Below are 20,792 nucleotides of genomic sequence, written 5' to 3'. Positions count from 1 at the left end.
CCTGTGGGGAAAATATTCATGAAATAGCAAGTGAAAGTATGTTTCCCTCAGGAATGGTGTAATTTGAGAACACACTTTTATTTTCTGCTCTGCTTTTGTATTTGGGGCTTGGGAAACTATGTTTCTGTTATTTTGGAAAAGCAATGGAATTTTATCAGACATTTTCCTGAAACTCCCTAACTTCACCTTTTCCTGAAATATTTCTTTCAAAGTCCTGTTTTCCTCTGTTAGGAGGTTCCATCATTTAGAAAGTACAGGAGCTTGGTTAGTTTAGGCCTTTTTGATAGTCTATGGGCTTTATAAAAGAAGACAGTTTGTCTGAGAAACAGCCCTTGGAAATCATGTGACCATTTAGTGTGAAACTTGGGGCCATGATTTGTTAACTTGAGCCATTAAGATTTTTTTTTTTCAGTATCTGAAAATAAATATGTGGCCTCGGACCTCGTTGTACCTTGTGACTGGGATGGGAGAGACGTTCTCCAGTTTTAGACTTTATTCTGACTTCTGTTCCCTAATTGTGGGGATTTTCTATGGTTTTTAGTAATTCCCATTGTGAAATAGAAATTGATTTCTAGTTGATTTTAGCTACTACTAAATTGTGACATGCACGTATTTCTTTTCAGTTTAACGGTTGTTTTCTGCTGTTTTCTCAGTTTGAAAGCAGTAATTGTGAAGTAGAATTCGTGGAAATATTCTTCTTCCACAATGATATGTCACAGATGTTTGATTGCCATACATACTCCCTGTTCCCTTTTTAATGTCAACTTAGTGGAGATAAAATGTGGATAATAGCTGTGTGTTGTAATGAGTCTGTACCCTCTCCCCAGTGGCTCTGCATCTCCATGTGCTGTGGTACCGCTCTGATCTTTCTGAAAAGTGCACTGTCAGAACATTAGACTTGGTGTGCCATTTAATATGTGAGTTTCTGAGATTTTTATATATGATTTGGACCTAAAATAGCTTGCACTATTCCCCAAACTGCATTCTGCACCTCTTACAGAACATAATGAAAGGAGAGTGTGCCTTTAGTGTCATGATGTTCTTTAGATAGTCTAGTTCTTTTAAAAATATATACTTTTATGATATGTTATAGAAGATTTTGAAAATGCTGAGAAGAAAATAAAAATCACTTGTAATTTTACCAACTCAGAGAAAAATTGCTGTTAAAATGTTGAGGTATTTACTTCCAGACTAATTTCCTATGCATATTTGTATAGATACTTGGTTATTCTTTTGTAGGAATTTCTATAAACCTTTTGAAACCTGCCTTTTTTTTTAACATGTGGGAACATTTTCCACATCCCAAAATATTCTTTGAAAATATGAGTTTAAATGGCTGCATGGTTTGGCATCCATTATAGTTTGGCTCTGGAAATACTTAAAGATGTGCCAAATAAAAAAGCCCATTTTGGGGGTGGGGTCTTCCTTTCTAATTTAAAAAATAATTGGTTTAAAAAAGTGATTGAGAACGTGTTAATTTTGTGCTTTACTCAAGATAGACTTATTTATTCTTTGCTACATTTCTGTAATAAAACATTTTCTTTATATAATCCTTAGTATAGTAACAACTAATTATAATAATTAATTTTTAATTAGCCATTCATAGCTGATAAAACAAAGTTCTCAAAAATCAACTTATCCTATTAAAAAAAATCAAACTAATTTTGAAATAGTTCTTCCCTTTAAATTTGAAGTAAGGTTAAAATTTTTTGCAACTGAATTTTGGGTTCGTCTACCATGATCAGTTGGTGCTGTTGTCTGTGCTGTGATTTCGGGGTGAACTCGACTTTCCTTGATCCTCCAGGCTGTGCAGGGCAGGAAAGGGCATGCGGTCAGGGAAATGGAGCCAGATGGTCCCCGTGATGGGTGCCAAGCCCCCCGCAGAGACAGATGCTACACCTGACAGCCTAGGGTCAACAGCAAATGTTAGTGGCGTTGCTCACCCTTTCCTGGAGAGAAAAGAAGCTCTTCCTCTCTGCTGGCATATTTTGAAACTACTTTGCAGGCTTTGTTCAGCCTGTTGTAGCAGGTGTCCAGGCAGTAAACTTCTAATGGGCAGTGGAGGAGGAGGTGGTAGCAAAGCTGGGGCCGAGTTGGCAGCTCCTGTGGCTGTCTCATGAAATCCACGTTCTGGCATTCTCACAGTCTTTCAAAGGAATCTGGGTAAGTCATTTAACCTTGTGTCATTTTGGTTTACTTGGCTTTTAGAGGGGAGTAGTAATTAAACCAAATGGAGCTGTCAATCAGTGGATCTTAGTGTCGCTTTTCACTTTGAAAATTGAAACCTGGAGTCACAGAACCATCTCTAAATATCACCCTCCAATTGACTACTGTGGCTTGTCCTTGACACGAGGGAGCTGATTTGGGGAAAAGAACATGCTTAACAGTTATGTGTCCCTGAATTTATATATATGTATGACTACTTAGGAGCAGTGTGACCTTGGGCATATATCTTAATCTCTCTGAACCTCATCTGTAAAAAATGATCATCATAATAATTGCCTCAAGATAAGTGAGCTTGTATTTTATAAGTGCATGGTTTTATAAGTGCATGTGCATCACTAGATATTAGTTCCCGTGATGATGATAGATTTGAGCCGAGTTATCTGACGACTGTGTGGGTTTGTGATTGATCATTCTGTAGCCCTGCAACAGAGTCATTTCCCCTTCTGAATACAGCCTCGTGCAGTGAGCTAAACTTGAAAATGCAAAGCTTTATAAAAAGATGCCCCCCCAAAACACTGACTTAACAAATTAGACAGTTTTTGTGGCTTTTTCCCTCTCTTTCTGTCTCAGAACAGTCCAGATGGTCCATACTAGTCCAGGACTACTATTGTACCTCAATAGACAAATTCCTTCCATCTTGTTTCTCTGCCATCCCGAGGGTGTTGCCCCCATCTTCATAGTCAAAGATGACTCACCGTGATCTCTTTTCAGCCAAGAAAAGGGGGATGATCTAGAAGTTGTACAGATCATTTTCACTCACATCCTGTTAGCCGGAACAGTCACATGACCATAGCTAGCTGTAAAGGAGGCTGGAAAATGTCATCTTTAGCAAGCCAGACACCCTGCGAAAGCTTTGTTACTATAGAACAGGAGTCAGCAAACAATGATCTGAGCATCAAATCAGCCAGTTACCTGTCACTGTAAATAAAATTGTATTGGAATGCAGCCATGTCCATTCCTTTATGGATTGTCTGTGGCTACTTTCACATTACAGTGGAAGAGTTGAGTGGTTGCAACAGACCATACTGCCTGCAAAGCCTAACTTATGTACTATCTGGAGCTTTACAGAAGAAGTTTGCTGACCTCTGCTATGGGAACTGGGAAATGAGTATTAGGGAAGCAACGGGTAGTCTCTGCCACAGTAAGGGACCTGGTAAGCAGGGTGAGTCACTGCCTTGGAAATTCTGAGTTAGGAGTTTGTTCTTATGAAGACTAGTGACCCATAGAGGAGCGAGGTGGTAGGCAAGTGACTCTTGAAGAAGCAATGTTTAAGGAAAGATTTAAGGAGCCAGGCATGAAGTAGCCTGGTGGAGGTGAAGGGAGAGGGTACAGAACATTGCTTACTGAAGAGAGCTTCCACCTTTAAAGTGGAACATCATTACTCAAGTACCTTTCCCACTACTCTGGCTTGCATTTGACACTTGCTACAGTCTCATCACCACTGCTATAGGTCACATGCTCTTTGCCCATTGCCTTCTCACTGGTCTCCCTGCCTAGAGCCTCAGCCTCCTCCCATCCCTCCAAAGTAGCCTCCAATAAGTGTGGCTCTTAAGTTCCTCCCCTTTAGAGAACTTCCCCTGCGTCCCATTACCTACGCGGTAAAGGCCCAGCTCTGTGGTTTGTCACTCCAGGTCTTCCCACTCTTTGGCCCTAATCTCCATTTCCTGTCCTGTTTTCCTTCATAGTCTTACATGCACCCTGGGCTCCAGCCTCGCAGAAACACCTCATGCCCACTCTGCACTTTGCCGTAGTCGTGTATTTGCTCCAGTTGTCTCCTTAGCCTCACTCTGCGGAAAGGCTTTGGGGACCTAGGACCCTGAGGACCCTAGCACACGGTAGGCACCTCCAGAGCCGGGGCAGGTGGAGGTGCTGACTTCCTTTTGGTACCTCCCACATTTATATTTTCCTTTCAAGCTGGGCCCCTTCTCTTAACCTAAGAGTAAGCTCTCCCTCCTTGAATGTTTGTAGTGCTTTGTTTATATCTCTGTGGCATTCCCTACTTTCTGTGTGGTACTGGAGTTATTCTGTGTATATTTCTAGTCTTGCAGAGACTGTGAGGTCTCTGAGGCCGGGTCCAGAACAGACAGCTGTGCAGTCTTCACTTCCATCTAGGAGCTGTTGGTCAGTGTATAGTGATGCTGTCTACAAACAATGCCATCTGCAAATTAATGCTTCTCACTGAAAATGGAACTTACTACCTGGAGGAATTTAGGTGCAAATGAAAATAGAGCTCTAATAATTGTGTTGAAAATGAGTGCCCCTTAAGAGCTTAAAAACCTAGAGCAATTTTTAGCTAGTTTTTAGTGAAAGAACACTACATATTAAAGGTGTTTTCTTAACAACTGAAGCAGTATTTGAATGCATTCATATTTGGAAGTTTTAAACAGTTCCTTGAAAAGCCAAGGCTGAGCCAGAAATCAGACGGCACTTTTGTAAGGCATAAGGAGGAGCATGTGGGCAGAACCCCTGAGTGCGGGAGATGAGCCACCTGCAGAAGAGCCATGGAGTCTACTCTTGCTGCAGGATTGGAGCATTTTTTAAACGGTGCTGTCAGAGAATACCTTACTGTATAGAAGATCCATCTAAAATCACTCACATTATATTCACAGAAGGTAGTATTTTCACAGCTTCATCTTTCTACAGTTCATAATCAAATGTAAGAAGAGCTTTCATTTGTGTAAAAATGGTCTACCCTATAGAGTGCCAGCTCCTTTTTCTTCAAAGACTCTGTCTTTTTAACCAAGCGTAGAATGAGGAAACCAATCTAAAGAACAAAATACTTGCTTATGCTGGCAAAGAATTCATGTTGTTCACTCATCTCCTGTTAATTAAAACCTGTTAAGGTTGGTGACAATGTTGAGAAGCAGATGGATAAGGATGAATTTTAAATGTTTATGCAGACCTTCTGAAAGGATTAGAAAGAGAGATGCTACCTAGACAAAGTGGTAAGGCATCCCCCTGTGGGTTCAATAGCTGATGCCCGAAGCAGAAATACAAATGGTGCTTACAGCCCCCTCTGACCGAGGGACATCTGACAGGTAAGAACAGAAAGAGAGGGGTTTTCTTTTCTTGCGTCTGTGCATTTTGCAATTATTACAGAGTAGGACAATTTATCCTAGAATTTTTACTCAAGCTTAAGTTAGGATAAAAAGCATTACCATTTTGTGGAATTTCCTGCTTACTTCCATCTTCTAACTCTACTTGTACTTACTATTCTGTGTGCACTGTCTGGCACAGTACCGAACAAACAGTGAGTGTCCAGTATGTATTTGTTGAATGAATAAATAAATGGATTCTGGCACTTAATTATAAGAGCTTTCTGGAAGATTAAGTGTATTCTTAAGGAAAATAATATTTTTTAAGAGGTGAAATGTAAAGACAAAAGAAGCTTGTCTTTCCAACCCCCTTTCTCCCTTCACCCTGCTAAACCCCTCCAATACATCCTTCTCTGGCAGCTCTCCCTGGTGTTAGTTTAAAAAGTTTGAGAGGAGTGAAGGTGTGTGGCCTCATATTACTGAAAGGAAAGCCCCAGTGTTGTGTAAGTGTTTCATGGGCCCTTTCATAATAAACAGTATTAAACACAGCCAAAACGAGTTTGTTTTGAATTAATCCTGTGTCTTACAGTGCTGAATTGAGGTACAGATCTAGGCTTTGTGTGGAACATAACCGAATTTTGGAAACAGAGTAAAACGTTTCAACCAGAAAGCTGTTTCAACTTGGCCTGCTGTCTGATTCCTCTGAAGTTTTGGGGTTTTATACAAATTTAGAACTTCAACAACCAGCGGTTTAAGGGCATTATGAACAGGCCAAATGTAATTTATATCCTTTAATTTTGAGCTCATAATATTTCTGCTCTAGGTATATGAGAGAGAACACAGAAGAAAAATCTCAATTAGAGTGAGGCAATTTGCAAAGTGATTAGTAAGTTTCCTTTTAAGGACACTGTAGTGTAGTGGTTAGTTAGGTGATTGAACTTTGCATCATATAGATTTGCAATTGAGCATTGCACTGTCCTTTCTACTCTTTGCTAGTCTTTGTCTTCGGAAAAATCACTCAACTCTCCAAGTCTGTGTTTCTTCATCTGAAAAATGGGAAGAATAACTACTTTCCTCAGAGGTTCATTAATGAGATAATTCATGTAAAGCATGCAGAACAGTGCTACATAGTGTTTGTAACAACTGTGATAAAGCCTATGCTGCTGGAACAAAGAAACCCCAAAACACAGTGAATTCAAGGAGGTAAAACTTTATTGCTCATCTAACAAAGTGGGCATTCCACGCTTGCAAGGCAGTCATGCTCCTTGCAGAAATTCAGGGACCCAGTTTCCTTCTACCTTGTTACTCCACCCTCCCTACATCATGGAGTCCATCTTCATAGTCAAAGCAAGGTCATGGGCACTTCTGTGTCCAAGCTTGATGGAAGGGGAAAGAGTATGGAGGCATCATGTCCAGTGTCTTTAGACCCAGACCCAGAAAAGGTACACATCCCTGCCACTCACTTTCCGTTGGGGAAAATTAAGTCACTTGGCCACATCTGGCTGCCAAAGAGGCTGAGAAGTGTAATTTCTAGCTGGGATGGCCATGTACCCAGTTACAGCTCATTCACTGTGGAAGAATAGAAGAATAGATTCGGGTGAGCACCACAGTGCTTAATAAATGCAACCATGATTTATTTATTAAAAAATAATATTTCAAGTAAAGGTTTAAATATCCTTGTTCTGGGGGAAGAGGAATTAAAGAGCTGCTACAGCACAGAATTTGTGTCTCCCATAAGATGTTAGTTGTTTTGGAGGCAGGGGGTCCTTTAAGTATTGAACCACAAATCCAGGTAAACCTCGAGGGAGAATAGAAAGGGTAGATAAAAAGCAGTCGAAGGAGTGGGAATGCAATAAAATGAGTGAACACTGATTAGCTATGCTCTTCCTTCTTCTCAGCCAGCCACTAACAAGAAAGGCCTGCTTTATAAATTAAACTTAATCCCTTATCTGACCTGGCAAGGACAAAGTACACTGGCTTCTAAAGAAACTTTTTCTAGGAGTAAGGTTGTTATTTCAAAGCACAGAAAAGAAGGCCAGAAGAAGGGAATTATACAGGGAAAACATTCATCTTGATTTTTCTCTTTAAAAGCTATACTTTGCACTCTGTAAAGGAGAAAATTATATAAATATTCATTGAGATTATCTATGACTTGTCACTGTCGCCAAAGAAGAAACAAAGATGAAATACACAAGTTTCTGCATTTAGAAGAAAGTACTTCAGGTAAAAATTAACTATTAAGTAAGCAACTTTTCTCAACAGAAGAAATGCACAAATTCTTAAGGATGACCAAGTTGGAGGTAAAGATCTAGTAACAGCAGATATTTTTAAGTGCTTATAAAAATTACCTCCTCAAGTTATTTTATTCTCGTGTATCTAGCAATTGTAAGAAACAGTTAGAAGGAATGAAATGATATCCTGAGTTGCTCTATAGTGTTTCAAAAAATCTACAATTTTAGGCTTGACAAGTAATGTGCACTGGACTCTTCAGTATGCAAGTAATGCTCAGATGTTTGGTAACGGGGTGATCTTAAAGAGAAGGTGTCTGTTTTTGTTTTTATAAGTAAGCATTGCCTAGCTGCTGAAAATAGCTCCTGTTATTTTAAACAGGTGGTGCAAAGTTGACAGTAAAGTAGAAGTGTTTCTCAATTTTTGTTTTTCCCCTACTGAAATGGCAAAAGTAATTAATAGTAAGTTTTCTGAACCAAACTTGATCTAAATGTTTATTTACCTCTAAGGTGTGAGTTGCTGAGAATTGGGATTTGTAGATTGAGCCATTCGACTTTGTAGAGTTGAAAGCCAAGATAAAGTGCTTAAATTCCCACTTTCTGATTGAGTTCATTAAAAATGACTGCTGCATTGTTGCCATAGAGATTTTGATTTCTATAAGAAAATTAAGTTGTGGTAAAATATATGGAGCCTACAAAAATTTATGTCAAAAATTCTGAAATCTTAAGAGGGCGGTAAGTTGTGGTGACATGTGAATGTTTTATGTGAGTAGGACATAAAACATTGAAGGAACAATGATTGATGAAGTTCATGTTGTTATGATTTCCAAATTCTCAGGAGTCTTGAGCTAGTAGTTAATGACTACTCTTACTGAGTTTCTAACACTGAAGATGATAATGCAGCAATAAATTACTGTTTATGAGGGACTTTGAAAAAGAAGGCATTTCTTTAAAACGCAGATGCTGTTATTGGATTTCACTTAGCAGATTACAATTGTTGTTCTGTCCAACAGAGAAGGTAAGGAAGATGAACATCCAGAGTTTTCTACTTGTGAAATACTAGGTTGTTGACGCTCTCTTAGATTTTTGGTTTTTATTAATTCCCATTAGTGATAATTTGCACCTGGTTCATATCTCTAAACTTTATGTCCTTAGGAGCGTCTACAAACCACCTAGATTCTTTGATTTTGATGTTTGCATTTTCTTTTCTTTCATTGTTTTATTGGCAACCCACAACTGATAGCTCCTGGGCGTTCATGGACTACGGTTTGTAAGCCTCCCTGTCTGGAATCTTTTGCCTTTGCTTCTGTCTAAATTTGTCTAAATGAAAAAAAAGTGGACTGGCTCATATTAAATAACAAAATCATAGTCCAGGGTTTGGCAAACTACAGCCTGTAGACCTGATTGTGTCTAAGAAGTTTCTTTACATTTTTAAAAGATTGTTTAAAAAAAAAAGAAGAAGAAGAATATGAGATAGATACCATATGTAGCCTGCAAGGCCTAAAATATTTACCATCTGGCCGCTTACAAAAAAGTTTGCTGCCCCGTGTCACAGACAGTGTAATGTTAAGTGTAATGTTAAGTTAACGGCACGGGCTCTGAGGCCAGGCTGCATTGGTTGCAGTCCTGGCCTTACCACCTCGAGTATGACCTTGGGTAAATTAATCTCTCTGTGACTTGTTTTCTCATCTATAAATGGGAATAATTATAGTGCCTGCCTCATAGGATTGTGGTGAGGCCTATGTTAATGTATAAAGTGCTTAGAACAATGCCTGGTACTTAGTGAGTACTCAATAAATGTTAATGATTATTGTTATTGTGGTGGAAAAAGGCTTTAGAGATCCTCTAAACCAGTCCTTGCTTTCAACTGGTGAATGTCCAAATTATCGAATACCATTTTCTGTTTTCTGCGTCAAGAATGAAGGCCCGTTTTCTTTTTAATAGTGCCTGCTTTAATGAAAAAAGAAAAGTCAAGATGACCCATAGTCAAATGTAAAAAAATGCTTGAGAGCATAAAAGGAAATATAAAGAGACTTGCTTTTTAAGAAAAGGACATTAGATGTGACACTTAAAGCAAATGCAAATTCTTTGATGTTCTTATGATAACGCATAAGAAGAAATAAAGTGGAAATGAGAGATAGAGAAGAGAGGATAATGATCAGAAAGAGAAAAGAGAGGAAACAAGAATAAGAAAGGTAGTCAGCAGAAGAGGAGAAAGATTTAGATCAAAGGGGAGGCTGGAGGTTTCTCCTGGATATCCAGTGTTAACCTCCCTCCTTCCCTCGAGAGCCCACCTCAGTTATTCTGTGTGTTCAATTTAATTGCTCCCATTTGAAGGAAAGGGTGTCTCCTTTTTGTTTTATTATTTTCCATTGCAGAAATCAGTTTTCAGCATCAAGTCAAGTAATGTTTACTGAACATACGTTGTATGTAAGGTGTGTTCCCTCAGAAAACCTGTCACGTATATACAAAATCATCGTATTTTGTATATATATATTTTTTTTTGTATATTTATTTTTTAGGCCAAGTAATTTTATTACCTTTAGCCACTCGCCTTCATCATCATCATCATCATCATCATCATCATCAAATATTTGCTGGATTCCTAAATATGTTTCTTCATCGTTTCTAATACCTCTTTATTTGCTTCACTTGCTTTTTTAAGTAGGGGAAGAACAAGCTTAGTTATTTACAAAATGTAGAAAATGTTAAAAAAAATTTTTTTAATGAAATGTAATTCATTCTCTCTTTTTCCTTCTCTTCTACTCAAGTTGTTTATTCTGTTTATGGATATTGGACTAGAGAGATGAGTGTTCCAGGACTGGTATTTGATGATGTCAAGGGACTGAAGTAATGGCCTTGCGTGGAGATTACACAGTGAAGCCGCACATTGATTACCTCATCTGATTAGCTGATGGAGACCTCTCAGACGCCAAGATGGCAGAGCTTTCAAGCCTGCTGCTCCCAGGACCTGATCCTAAGAGCTTGATAATTGTCACTGCCCAGTGCGACTGTGTTAAGAAGAGCGGTGGCTTAGTGTACTAAAATACATTTTATAAGAGTGTTATAACAATTCCCCACATCCTTTGGATTGTTTAGGCAAGGTTAAGACTTTCAGATCAATTTGCATTTTCCTTCGTAGCAATTACAGAATTCTAAAATCAATCCTGCTTGTTTACTTGCTTACTTGTTTTCATTGTCTTCCACTATAAGTTCACTGAAAGTAGATGAATGTTTGTTTCTTGAACCACTATTCCTCCAGCAGCTAGATCAGTGGCATATGTAGGTGCTCAATAAATATTTTTGGATGAGTGAATGAATGAATACATTAAATATAGCTACTCATTATTTGCACTGAAGTATCCTCCTCAGATGCATCTAGTTGCCAGTTGATGTCATTTTAGATGTTTCTGTGCTAAGAATAGTTTAAATTTTTTTTCTTTTTTGCAGCGAAAGATTCTCCTGAGCTAACATCTGTTGCCAATCTTCCTCTTTTTTTTCCCCGCCTCCCCAAAGCCCCGGTGCATGGTTGTATATCCTAGTTGTAAGTCCTTCTAGTTCTTCTGTGTGAGCCACCACCACAGCATGGCAACTGACAGATGGGTGGTGTGATTCTGCAACCGGGCCACTGAATCAGTAAGCGTGCCAAACTTTAACCACTAGGCCATCAGAGCTGGCTCAAGAATAGTTTAAATTTTGAATGAATTCTGTTTAACAGATATACAATTGAGTACATAAAAGGGAAATTGAACATGAAATCCATGTTAATCAATATTAATCCATTGATTAATATTATTGTAACTTAAATGGTGAACGATAAGGTTGTGAGATGCACATGACTCAGGCAGTTAAGGCCTTTAGCTGCAACTCTCAACCCCCCAAAATGTTTCAGAGGGCTTTTAAAATATTAACGTTCCCTTTATTCTAAGAGAGTAACATAATAAATACCAATTTTTTTGAACTGTGTTCTTTCAAAGAAGTGAATTATAAAACATTGTTAACCACTATGCTATGCTGCCTCCTTTAAAGCATGCCTCCCATATACTCTTTCTTAGGATTTGAATGTAACAAAATGAGGAGTAAAAGAAGAAAGAGGAAGGTGTGTCTTGCAGGGGTTGGTGGACCCACCCTGGGACAGCAGTACAGGAAATCGCAGGATGAAAGCCAGAACCAGGCCTCTCAGCACCCATTCCTGGTGAAGGAGAAGGGCGAGGTGGGGGAGGATTCCAGCAGAATGGACCTAGGAAAGGGGAGAGGATGATAAAATAGGAATTATAATGGGAGGCTTAGAAAAAGTTGAAGCTCTGATAAGGGTAATTGGTGAGGTGAAAAACAAAATCCATTAGACCTTGACCCTAGGAGCATTCTCTGTTGGGTGACATGGGGGTAGTGGTACTGACACTGGACAAGCAGGGAAGCCAATGCAGTCCTAGCCCCTACTTGGGACTATGGGGAACAACACATCCATGATCATGATAGTGTAAATCCCCTTTATTGATTTTAAACTCTTAGACTCAACCTTTAGAGTAAAAGACCATAGAAAATTGAGGTGGTTATAGGACGTAAATGTTATCAACTTTGACAATGTAAAAGTATATATGTATAGCAGATGAAAATTAGGCAGTGGAAGGGTATGAGGGAAGATGGAGGGAGAGGATGAAAACTAATTACTGTAAGAAAGTTACCCTCTATGACTGATAAACTAAAACAGTGCTTAAGTATGTGGCTTGAAGTCCCTCTGGTTGAGGGACTGGAATGGGTGGTGTCACTACCTTGGGAGGAAGGAGGGGAGAGGCAGGTAGAAAGTGAGCTGACTGTCAAGGCTGGACTTGAATAGATAATATCTAAAAGTGATAAGTCACGCATAAGCATAGTATTTGGAAATATGAGGTGTCTCGTTTAGTGTCCTGGTAAGAAATGCAGACCTTAATGAAGGGACTACTTACGGTGCTGTGGGCTGAGTTTACATGAGGGCCCCTACACCCTTAGGACTGGAAGGACAGGAGGAAATAATAAGTGTACACAAGACCATTGAGCCCTGAAACAATGGAGGAGTGAGGAGCGACCACCTAGGGGCACTGTGGTCAGGAATTAGGCAGCCACTACTGGAAACCGGGAGTTAAAGCCAGGAGATAGGGAAATAAATACACTCAGCCCTCCCCAAACCCAGAGAAAGGCAGAGTATGGGAGGGGATGAGGGCAGGGGAGGGGTGAACCAAGAATAACCAGCAGGGGATAACCAACAAGACAAGCCAAAACCAGGACAGGCTTCTCTTTAGAGTGGAACTGGGAATGAAGATGCCTTGGGTGGGGATTATCGTGTTGCCTGTAAGTTCTTCTGTATAGTTTAATGTTTTAACCTCCTGCAGGTAGGAATTTAATAGAACTTTTTAATATAAATACTTTTATTCAGCACCTGTTATTCCATGTAATGTGCTAGGAGCCTGGTGGACAGGAGAGACTCAGAATTTCTGCCCTGAAATTGCTTACAGTGTGCTTAGAGAGAGAAGATGCTAAATAAACCAGCAAAACCACATAATAAATATGATTACAAATTGTGATTAATGCTATAAGTTTAATTTCTTAGCACACAAAAAAGTTAGTGTTGCTTGTATAAACTTAAATCTTTAATAATGGTGTTGCACTAATTTTTAAAATACGTATGCTTCTTTGGGAGTGGGAACAATTCTTTCCTGAGCAGCCTCTTTTGCTCTGTTTAACTATAAATACGCTACTTGCTGCAAATCAGATACACAAACGAAACAGCTGCCTCTTCGTTGTTTTGTTCCGTTGTTACTCATTTCAGTGAATAATTTGAACAGACTCCAAAATGTTAAATTAGATGTATAAGCATGCTTTAAGAATTATGTCATAACGTTAGTGTATTTAAAACTTAGTAGTGATATCATTGTCTAAATATAGTAAATTTTAAGGAAGTCAATTATTGGAGCTGCTTTTACCCTCTATAAATAATTTGGCAGTAAAACAGACAAGACTTAAAAATTAACCCCAGGATCCATGTCCAAGTATAGAGAGCTGGGAGAATTCCCCCCACCTTCCTTCTTCCTGACATATGAACCTTGATGATTGCAATAAATCTTTTGAGGTCCTTGGTTAAAATTTGCCTTTCCTTGCTTTTCTAGTAGAGATCTGAGCAACAACAGAGAAACTGGGAAAAGTATTACAAGCATAGGAGTTTTATTCTGTCGTCTTTGATACTTCCTGTCACTGAGGGTTTTGTCCAAAAGGAAAAGATAAATGAAGAGGAAGATGAGTGTCAACTGTCTCCTCATCCCTCCCACCTTTCATAGCATTCACAACCGTCTGAGAACAGAAAAATTTAAGTCTTATGTTCTATATCCTGAGCATTTGCTTATTAAAATAAACCATTGAACACTTTATCTCCCCTGATATAGGCTACTGTTTCCTCCACGAAAAAGCTGGTGAGGGTGTTTTAAGCTGATACTGCATAGATGTAAGATGTAGTCATAAATCACTGGAAACTAACTGCTTTTAGAACCTGCCAGAATTATCATACTAATGCACTTCTACAAAGGGTGTTAAAAATGGTAATTAAGTCAACTGTTTATTTTAGTACCTTTATTCATCTCAGAATGTTTTTTGTTTGGATTCTCTCCTTTGATTTTTATATAGTTCTGGGAAACAGAATTCCTACCAATGCAGGAGGAGTTTTATATGTTCAAGTCCTTAAATATGGGTGAAAATCTAGAATCACCTCTCTAGAAATCATTTTGTTTATAATAATCGTGAGTTATGATGCATTCTGATTGCTCTGGAAGAAGTGGAACCACTGAATCATTGATGCCCAGAAACTGTGTCTAATACTTGTATTTCCCCTTCAGGGATCATTTTCTGATGTTTTTTGTTCAGTGAGTGTAGTTTGTATAACCCTGGCTGGCTGTCTTGCAAATGTGTGTCACCAGTCACAAGGCGAGGGGGTGTCACATGATTCGTTGTTTACGTAAGTCACTAGCAGTGTCTGTCATCTTCGTACTTAAGGAACTGTACATGTTAGTGCAAAACTCTGGTATAAAATGGGCAGCTGATTTAGAGGAGAGTCGGCTGTTGCTGATGATGAGATCATAGACAAAACCCACAGTCCTTTCTAGACAGAAAGATCCCCATGGAGATAAGCGTGCTTTCCAAAAGGAGTCACTCAACCACGCCTGCCATCACTGAACCAGTGTCTCCGTTTCACTTTACCTGTTCCTTGACTTGATGTACTGTGGAAATGAATCCATAGATTTCCAGAATCTTCTTTATCGAAACGATTTTGTTTTAGCTATTCATGTCTAAGACACCTGAAAACCAAAAATAAAGTGGCCAGAGCATGTCAACTTAGAAACTAGCAGTAAAATATTTGTCTTTTTAAATATCGAGAAAGCCATATACTACCTAGATGCAGATGCAGACTTTTCCTTAAAAGGCAATGAGCAAAAGTCCAAAGGTCCACAAGGAAATAGTGAACCTACCTAAGTTGATAAGAAAGTTTTGTCTGTGGGGAAAAAAGTGTTTAATAGGAATTCGTAAGTTAACTTTCTATTCTTGAGTGACTGATTTGTGGAAGTCCAAAGTAAGCTCTTTGTGCTTTGTGTTTTGTTTTGTTCTGTTCTGTTTTTGTTTGTTTTTCCTGATTTTTGTAGTGCCTGCCTTTTTTATGTTTTCTCTGCTCTTAAGGACTCCACTAGGGGGCAGACAAAAGAATGGAGAAGAAAGGAGACCCATATCAGTGCATTGCGTTCACTATAACTTGATGCCTTATGTTTTGCTTCTCCTTCTGCATAGATTGGGGGAAAGTTTTTCTATTTAGTTGTATTTTGTATAATAGCACCAAAAGTGGTTTTTAGTATGCTTATTTCTACATTTAAAGTGTAAACATATTTATACAAGTTTAATGGTAATTTTTCAATTAATTCATTGTCATAGTATTTCTTTTGCTTTTCTGGCATATTTCTACCATCTAACCACTTAATAATTGTTTATGGATGACTGTAATGATCCCTCTAAGGTTTGCCTTACACTGTGAATCAGGACTCTCATTCATTCATTCACTCAGTCACTACTTGCTCAGACCCTACTTTTTGTCAGGCGTGGTGTATGTTAAGGTTTTCTGGGGGTTTTTTTGGTGAGGAATAGTGGCCCTGAGCTAACATCCGTTGCCAATCTTCCTCTTTTTTGCTTGAGGAAGATCGTCCCTGAGCTAACATCCGTGCCAGTCTTCCTCTATTTTGTATGTGGGATGCCGCCACAGCATGGTTTGATGAGTGGTGTATAGGTCCATGCCCGGAATCTGAATTCACAAATCTGGGACCGCTGAAGTGGAGCACTCGAACTTAGCCACTACACCACTGGGCTGGCCCCGTGTGTTAAGTTTTGAGGACAGTGCACTTAAGAGAAAGAGCCTAGAAGATTGAGTATAAATGAATGGTTAGTTAATAGTTCCCTCTAAGACATGGTGAAAGGACTAGGCTGAGAGGAACCAGATGGCATTCTTAGTGGCCACAGCACTGGCTAGTTTTTATTTCTGATTATTCTTTTAAAACTTCTCGTAAAGATTAGAATGCCATATGGAGTTGGTGTGGGGAACAAGCCCCTCCTCTTAATCTGTGCCATGTCTAGGAGGCTAGCTAAAGATGTGTTTTTTATTCTTCCTCTGTCTTTGCTCCACCAAGAATTGGATCTAGTTACCAAAAAGTCATTTACCTCAGCCAATTTGGGGTTACATAATCTTAATCTTTAAATGAAAATCTCATTGCTTTGCCTTTCTTGGTCAATTATTTAACAAAATAGAGAGTAGTGATTTTGTTTTTATTTCTTTTTTAAAACTTAAATTTTAACTAGAGATAGTTTATGTCTCCTCAACTTCCCCCTTTTTTGGAACAAATTATCCTGTGTTCATTGTAGATAATCTATAAGTAGATGGCCTAATCTTTTAATTTTTAAGGTATAAACATATAAATGGCCAAGAAGTAGAGAGATTTACTCTGAGAATGTCTTCAGGTTACAATGCCTAACATAAGTTGGAGTATCAAAAGATCTTTTTCTGGAATAAATTTTTCATCTTTTAGATTTAGTAAATCATTCTATACAGTATGAGATTGCAATTGTTGGTAAACAAGGTGATAGCATTTCTGTCGAGAGGATTATACATATTTGTTTTAGTCATTATTTGCTTAGAGCTTCAACTGCATACTGTACCAAATTGGACAAGGCTTAACAGGACGTTCTTTGAGTTATAATTAAATAGCTTAATTGCTAGAATGTGTGTGGAATGCTGTGCTAAATAAGAAAGCCCATGGTAAATAAATGTCTTGTGTTTTTACAATCATTAAATGTATTTTTTTAATCGGGTTTCAGAAAGCATTCCAGTGAGGTCTTCACCTTCATTTGCATAATCGTAGCGTGCTAAGTAAGACTTCGAAAAAGTCACAATAAGTGAAATATTAATGAATTAAAATTTTAAACCTGAGAATTTTAAATCTCAGAAAATTAGAAGTGTAGCTCATGAAACCAAGGATACATTCGTTCATCTTTAAAAAATTAATGACTTAAAAAGTATGTGTATATATATATGAATAAAAATTAGATGAAAATATGGAAAAAATACTTTTTGATGGTGGGATTATATATTATTTTTTCATAATTTTTCAGTTGAATTTGTTGTTGCTAGTAATTTATTAAGAATAAATTTGTTAAGAAAATGCCCGTACGACTTAGATGATTTTATTCTGGAGAACACTTTGCTTGGATATTGGATAACCTCCAGAAATATAGATTCCACCATAGTACTTTAAATTAAAAGACACAGACATTTGAAGTTTATGACGTACAAGCATAGGGCTAAGTCTGTTGGTGCAGGTTTTTCTTTCTTTTAATTTTTTTTAACAGCTGTTAAATTTTTAAGATTTCTTAGAATTAAAGGCAGAAGATAAAACTTAAACCAATCCTATGCAAAAATTAATACCAAAAAATAAATTTACATAACTTATAGAGACCAAGTAGACATTTTTTTCTCCATTCATAAAATACTCCTTAGAATCTTTAATAGTCTTACCACAGCCGCCCCAGGCTGTCCCAACTGATATGAGCATTATGGTTTTCAGTTGGAAGATTTTCCCTGTGTTTGACTTAGACTTATCTCAGTTTTCAGGAACAGGAAAAGAGTTAGAATTGTTGTCTTCAAAATTCAGACACTCATGTACCAGTTGGGATGTGGAGACTTTTGCATATATGTATATACGTTGCACTTGACTTCTTGTCTGCATTTGTCTGTTGCAGCAGCGGCTACAGATTTAGGAATGAGGCAGGGGGAGGGGACTGCTGAACTGGGGAGTGGATGTGTGGAGCGGAAAAATACAGGCAGGATATCCCTGTCAGAATTTCAAGAAGGTCAGGTCCCACCACAAAGAGGTAGGGGGTTTGTGGTATTCTGAAGCCCTCTTATTAAATGGAGAAAGAGGTACCATCTTTTCCTTTCCTGCTCGCCTTCTCTATTCCAAACCCACTCCTCCTCCACTCTAGCTAAATACCACCAATTGTATATTTAAAGTAAAATACAGAAATGTGAACTTCTGTGGTGAAGTGGGGGATGTCCTGATGACATCTTTGAAAACCCAAAGCCAATCCCTGTACTCCAAACTCAAGGTTTATATTTAGAAGACAGTGTGGATCCTGTATTTTTTAAATGCTGTAAACATGTTTGTGTGGTTATTTTTAGCTCTTGCAGACTTTAAGTGAACTTCCAAGTTGGCAAGTCAGACGCAGTCAGTTGTCCTCTTACCTCGGATGCCAGCACTTGGTGAATGACTCTGATTGTCCACAGGGTTCCTAACATGTTTAAAGCAGATAAGAGTATAAGTTATCTTGCATCAACTGCATGTGGTATATCTACATAGGTATTATTGTACATACTGTACATGTTTTTTTTTTAGCTTTTCTGAACTGCATAACTTGGGTAACAGTTTTGCTTGGAGTTCAAGATGAGTCGGGTCCTGCCAAATGCCACTGTTATTCCTCTGGCAGAAATAGCTAGACATTTTCTCTTTTTCCCCTAACCCTTGTCTCCTAGTCCTCAAGCATTAAATCACACATACACAAATCCTTACAGTCACTGTTATTTTCAGTCCATTGTATCTACTTCCTGTTGGTCAAAGGTTATGAGGCTTGGGTGGTGTAGAGGGAGATGGAAAGTTGACAGGAAAAAGAAAGCTGGGCTCATTTTAGGGCTGACATACCATAGAATGGGCAAGATAGCACTGATTGGTTGAAAACAAAAAGAGGTAAATGATCAACAGCTTTTCTTATATGATGAGATCATTATCTGCATGTTACATGGTTGAAAAAGTGTTTTCCCCGCAAAAATCAGGTTTTACAAAAAGGCGTACCCCCCTCTGTCATGGGGCACAGTACTTGGCCTGAGTCTTCCACATTCGCATCAGAGATCATCTTGATTTCGTTATCAGTGGAGTAATTTTTGTATCATGTTCAACTTTGTACTTAATTCTCCTCTTTGGATGAGGTTATTCTTCCTTGCATCTTAAACTTAATGTGTTTTATAGTGAGTGACTCCAGAATGCATAATTTATCTCTTTGGAAGTATCTTTCTAAGGAAACCTTTCATTGCCACATCTCTTGTTCTGAAAGCTTTAGACTTGAGTTTTATGTTTAGAAGAAAATTATACTAACCATTATTTTGGCTTATTACGTATAAATGTAATTATGAAAATTTGAAATTTGTTTTTGTAACACTTCATTGCTTTTCCTCTAGTGCTTAAGGTGCAAGTGTTGTTTTTGAACTGCGATCCAAATCGCAATGTATCAGTGTTTGACTTGATTATAAATTGTGATTGTTCAATAAGGAACTGAGAGGAGAAAATGAGGAAGTTTTTGTATATTTTGCTGGAAACTCACAACACTAACTCTATTCCAGCACTAATTATTTTGGATTGGATAGCTAAGCAAGAAATAGAGTTTAGAAATTTGTTGGTTTTATGGAAGATGAAGTTTGTTATTGGTGTTCTATTATTTTTTTAAAAATCTCTATTTAAGCAAGCATATTCTTTTCAAAAAAATAATAACATAGATGACATGCATTTGTGGGACAAAGTAAGTTTGTGGAACACAGTAAAATCAGGAAATAGGGTCACATAATTGTTAGCATCTCAGGCACAACAGCTTACAGTAGCACTACACAATTTAAACATTTGTTGTGGGTTTTATTATTTAGAGCTGCAGCCTCTTTAGCAGTTGGTATTGCCTCTCCCTCAAGTCAATGAAATGGACTTTAAAACTGCACTGTCCGTAGGATAGCTACTAGCCACATGTGGCCAAATTAAATTAATGAACTAGAAAATCAGTTCCTCAGTTACACTAGCTACCTTTCCAGTTCTCTATGGCCACATGTAGCTGGTGGCTACTGGGAGGGTCAGGGCAGCCGTTGCCATTGCAGAAAGTTTTGTAGGACAGCACTGCTCTAAAACTGCAATTAGAATTTGTATCTGTGCTGGAAAATTCTGTGACTTTAATTTAAGATGTGAAAATAATTTCCTACTACTTAAACAACAATATAAAGTTCTCACATCTTGTTCTTCATGTAAACATGTTCATTGACACTATGCTTCATAGCACATGGATTTTGCCCTTATTCTCTAATGACGTTACGTTCTACCCTCAGACTGGAATGTCATTACACACGCATACACACAACAATGTTGAATATATATAGAGAGAGAATATAACCATGTATATATGAATAAGCATACTAACATAAATAATGTTTTATAACTAAAATATGTAGACATTCTCATAATACTATAGGCACTGTCTGAAGTTGTAGATTCCTAATTTTAGCATATTGGCATGATTTCATATTGACTTGTTCCTTGATTAAGTTAGTTTCACTTTTTGTGGACTGAGCCTTGTGGAGGTGGAGATTTGATAGGATTTATGGCTGCACTCTTAGAGCAATAAGGAGGCCCCCTGTTGGTTTGGCATATCCTTCATTTACGTGAAAAACAAGTTAGTGAAGAACAGAGACATCATCAGGGTCACCAGGAGACATTCATTCGTTTGTTTGTTCAGGTAACGGTTATCAGACATGGTTTTTAAGCCGCCAAGTCCTTGCGTGCTATGCACTATGCTAAGTTCTTAGAAGAGGAATAAGACAGGGTCTTGGGGAGAAAAGAAGCTGTGCAAAGGACTGATGGACATGCCAGAGAAGAGGACTCTGCTAGAAGTTTGCACCAGGTGCTGTGGACACCCTGGAGCAGTCAGCTCTACCTGG

General features: G+C 38.2%; 1 protein-coding gene across 5 annotated transcripts in view; it reads left to right on the top strand.

Moving 5' to 3' along the window:
• The window catches only part of GAB1 (GRB2 associated binding protein 1), a 117,941-nt gene that overhangs the window by 43,978 nt on the left and 53,171 nt on the right, over nucleotides 1-20,792 (top strand). Inside the window, exon 1 of one of the 5 annotated variants that reach the window (XM_087437576.1) lies at nucleotides 12,767-12,817. The exons of the other annotated variants lie outside the window; for them this stretch is intronic. Within the exon in view, the coding sequence (XP_087293702.1) occupies nucleotides 12,782-12,817 (36 nt within the window). The 5' untranslated portion in view covers nucleotides 12,767-12,781. Of the gene's footprint in view, nucleotides 1-12,766; nucleotides 12,818-20,792 lie in introns of those variants that run through there. 5 annotated transcript variants of the gene reach the window in all.

Source organism: Ceratotherium simum, chromosome 12, assembly GCF_057802395.1.
Source record: "Ceratotherium simum simum isolate JZ-2026a chromosome 12, ASM5780239v1, whole genome shotgun sequence".
Classification (NCBI taxonomy): domain Eukaryota; kingdom Metazoa; phylum Chordata; class Mammalia; order Perissodactyla; family Rhinocerotidae; genus Ceratotherium; species Ceratotherium simum.
Note: the sequence above shows the minus strand (reverse complement) of the source record. Positions and strands in the feature narration are given on the sequence as shown.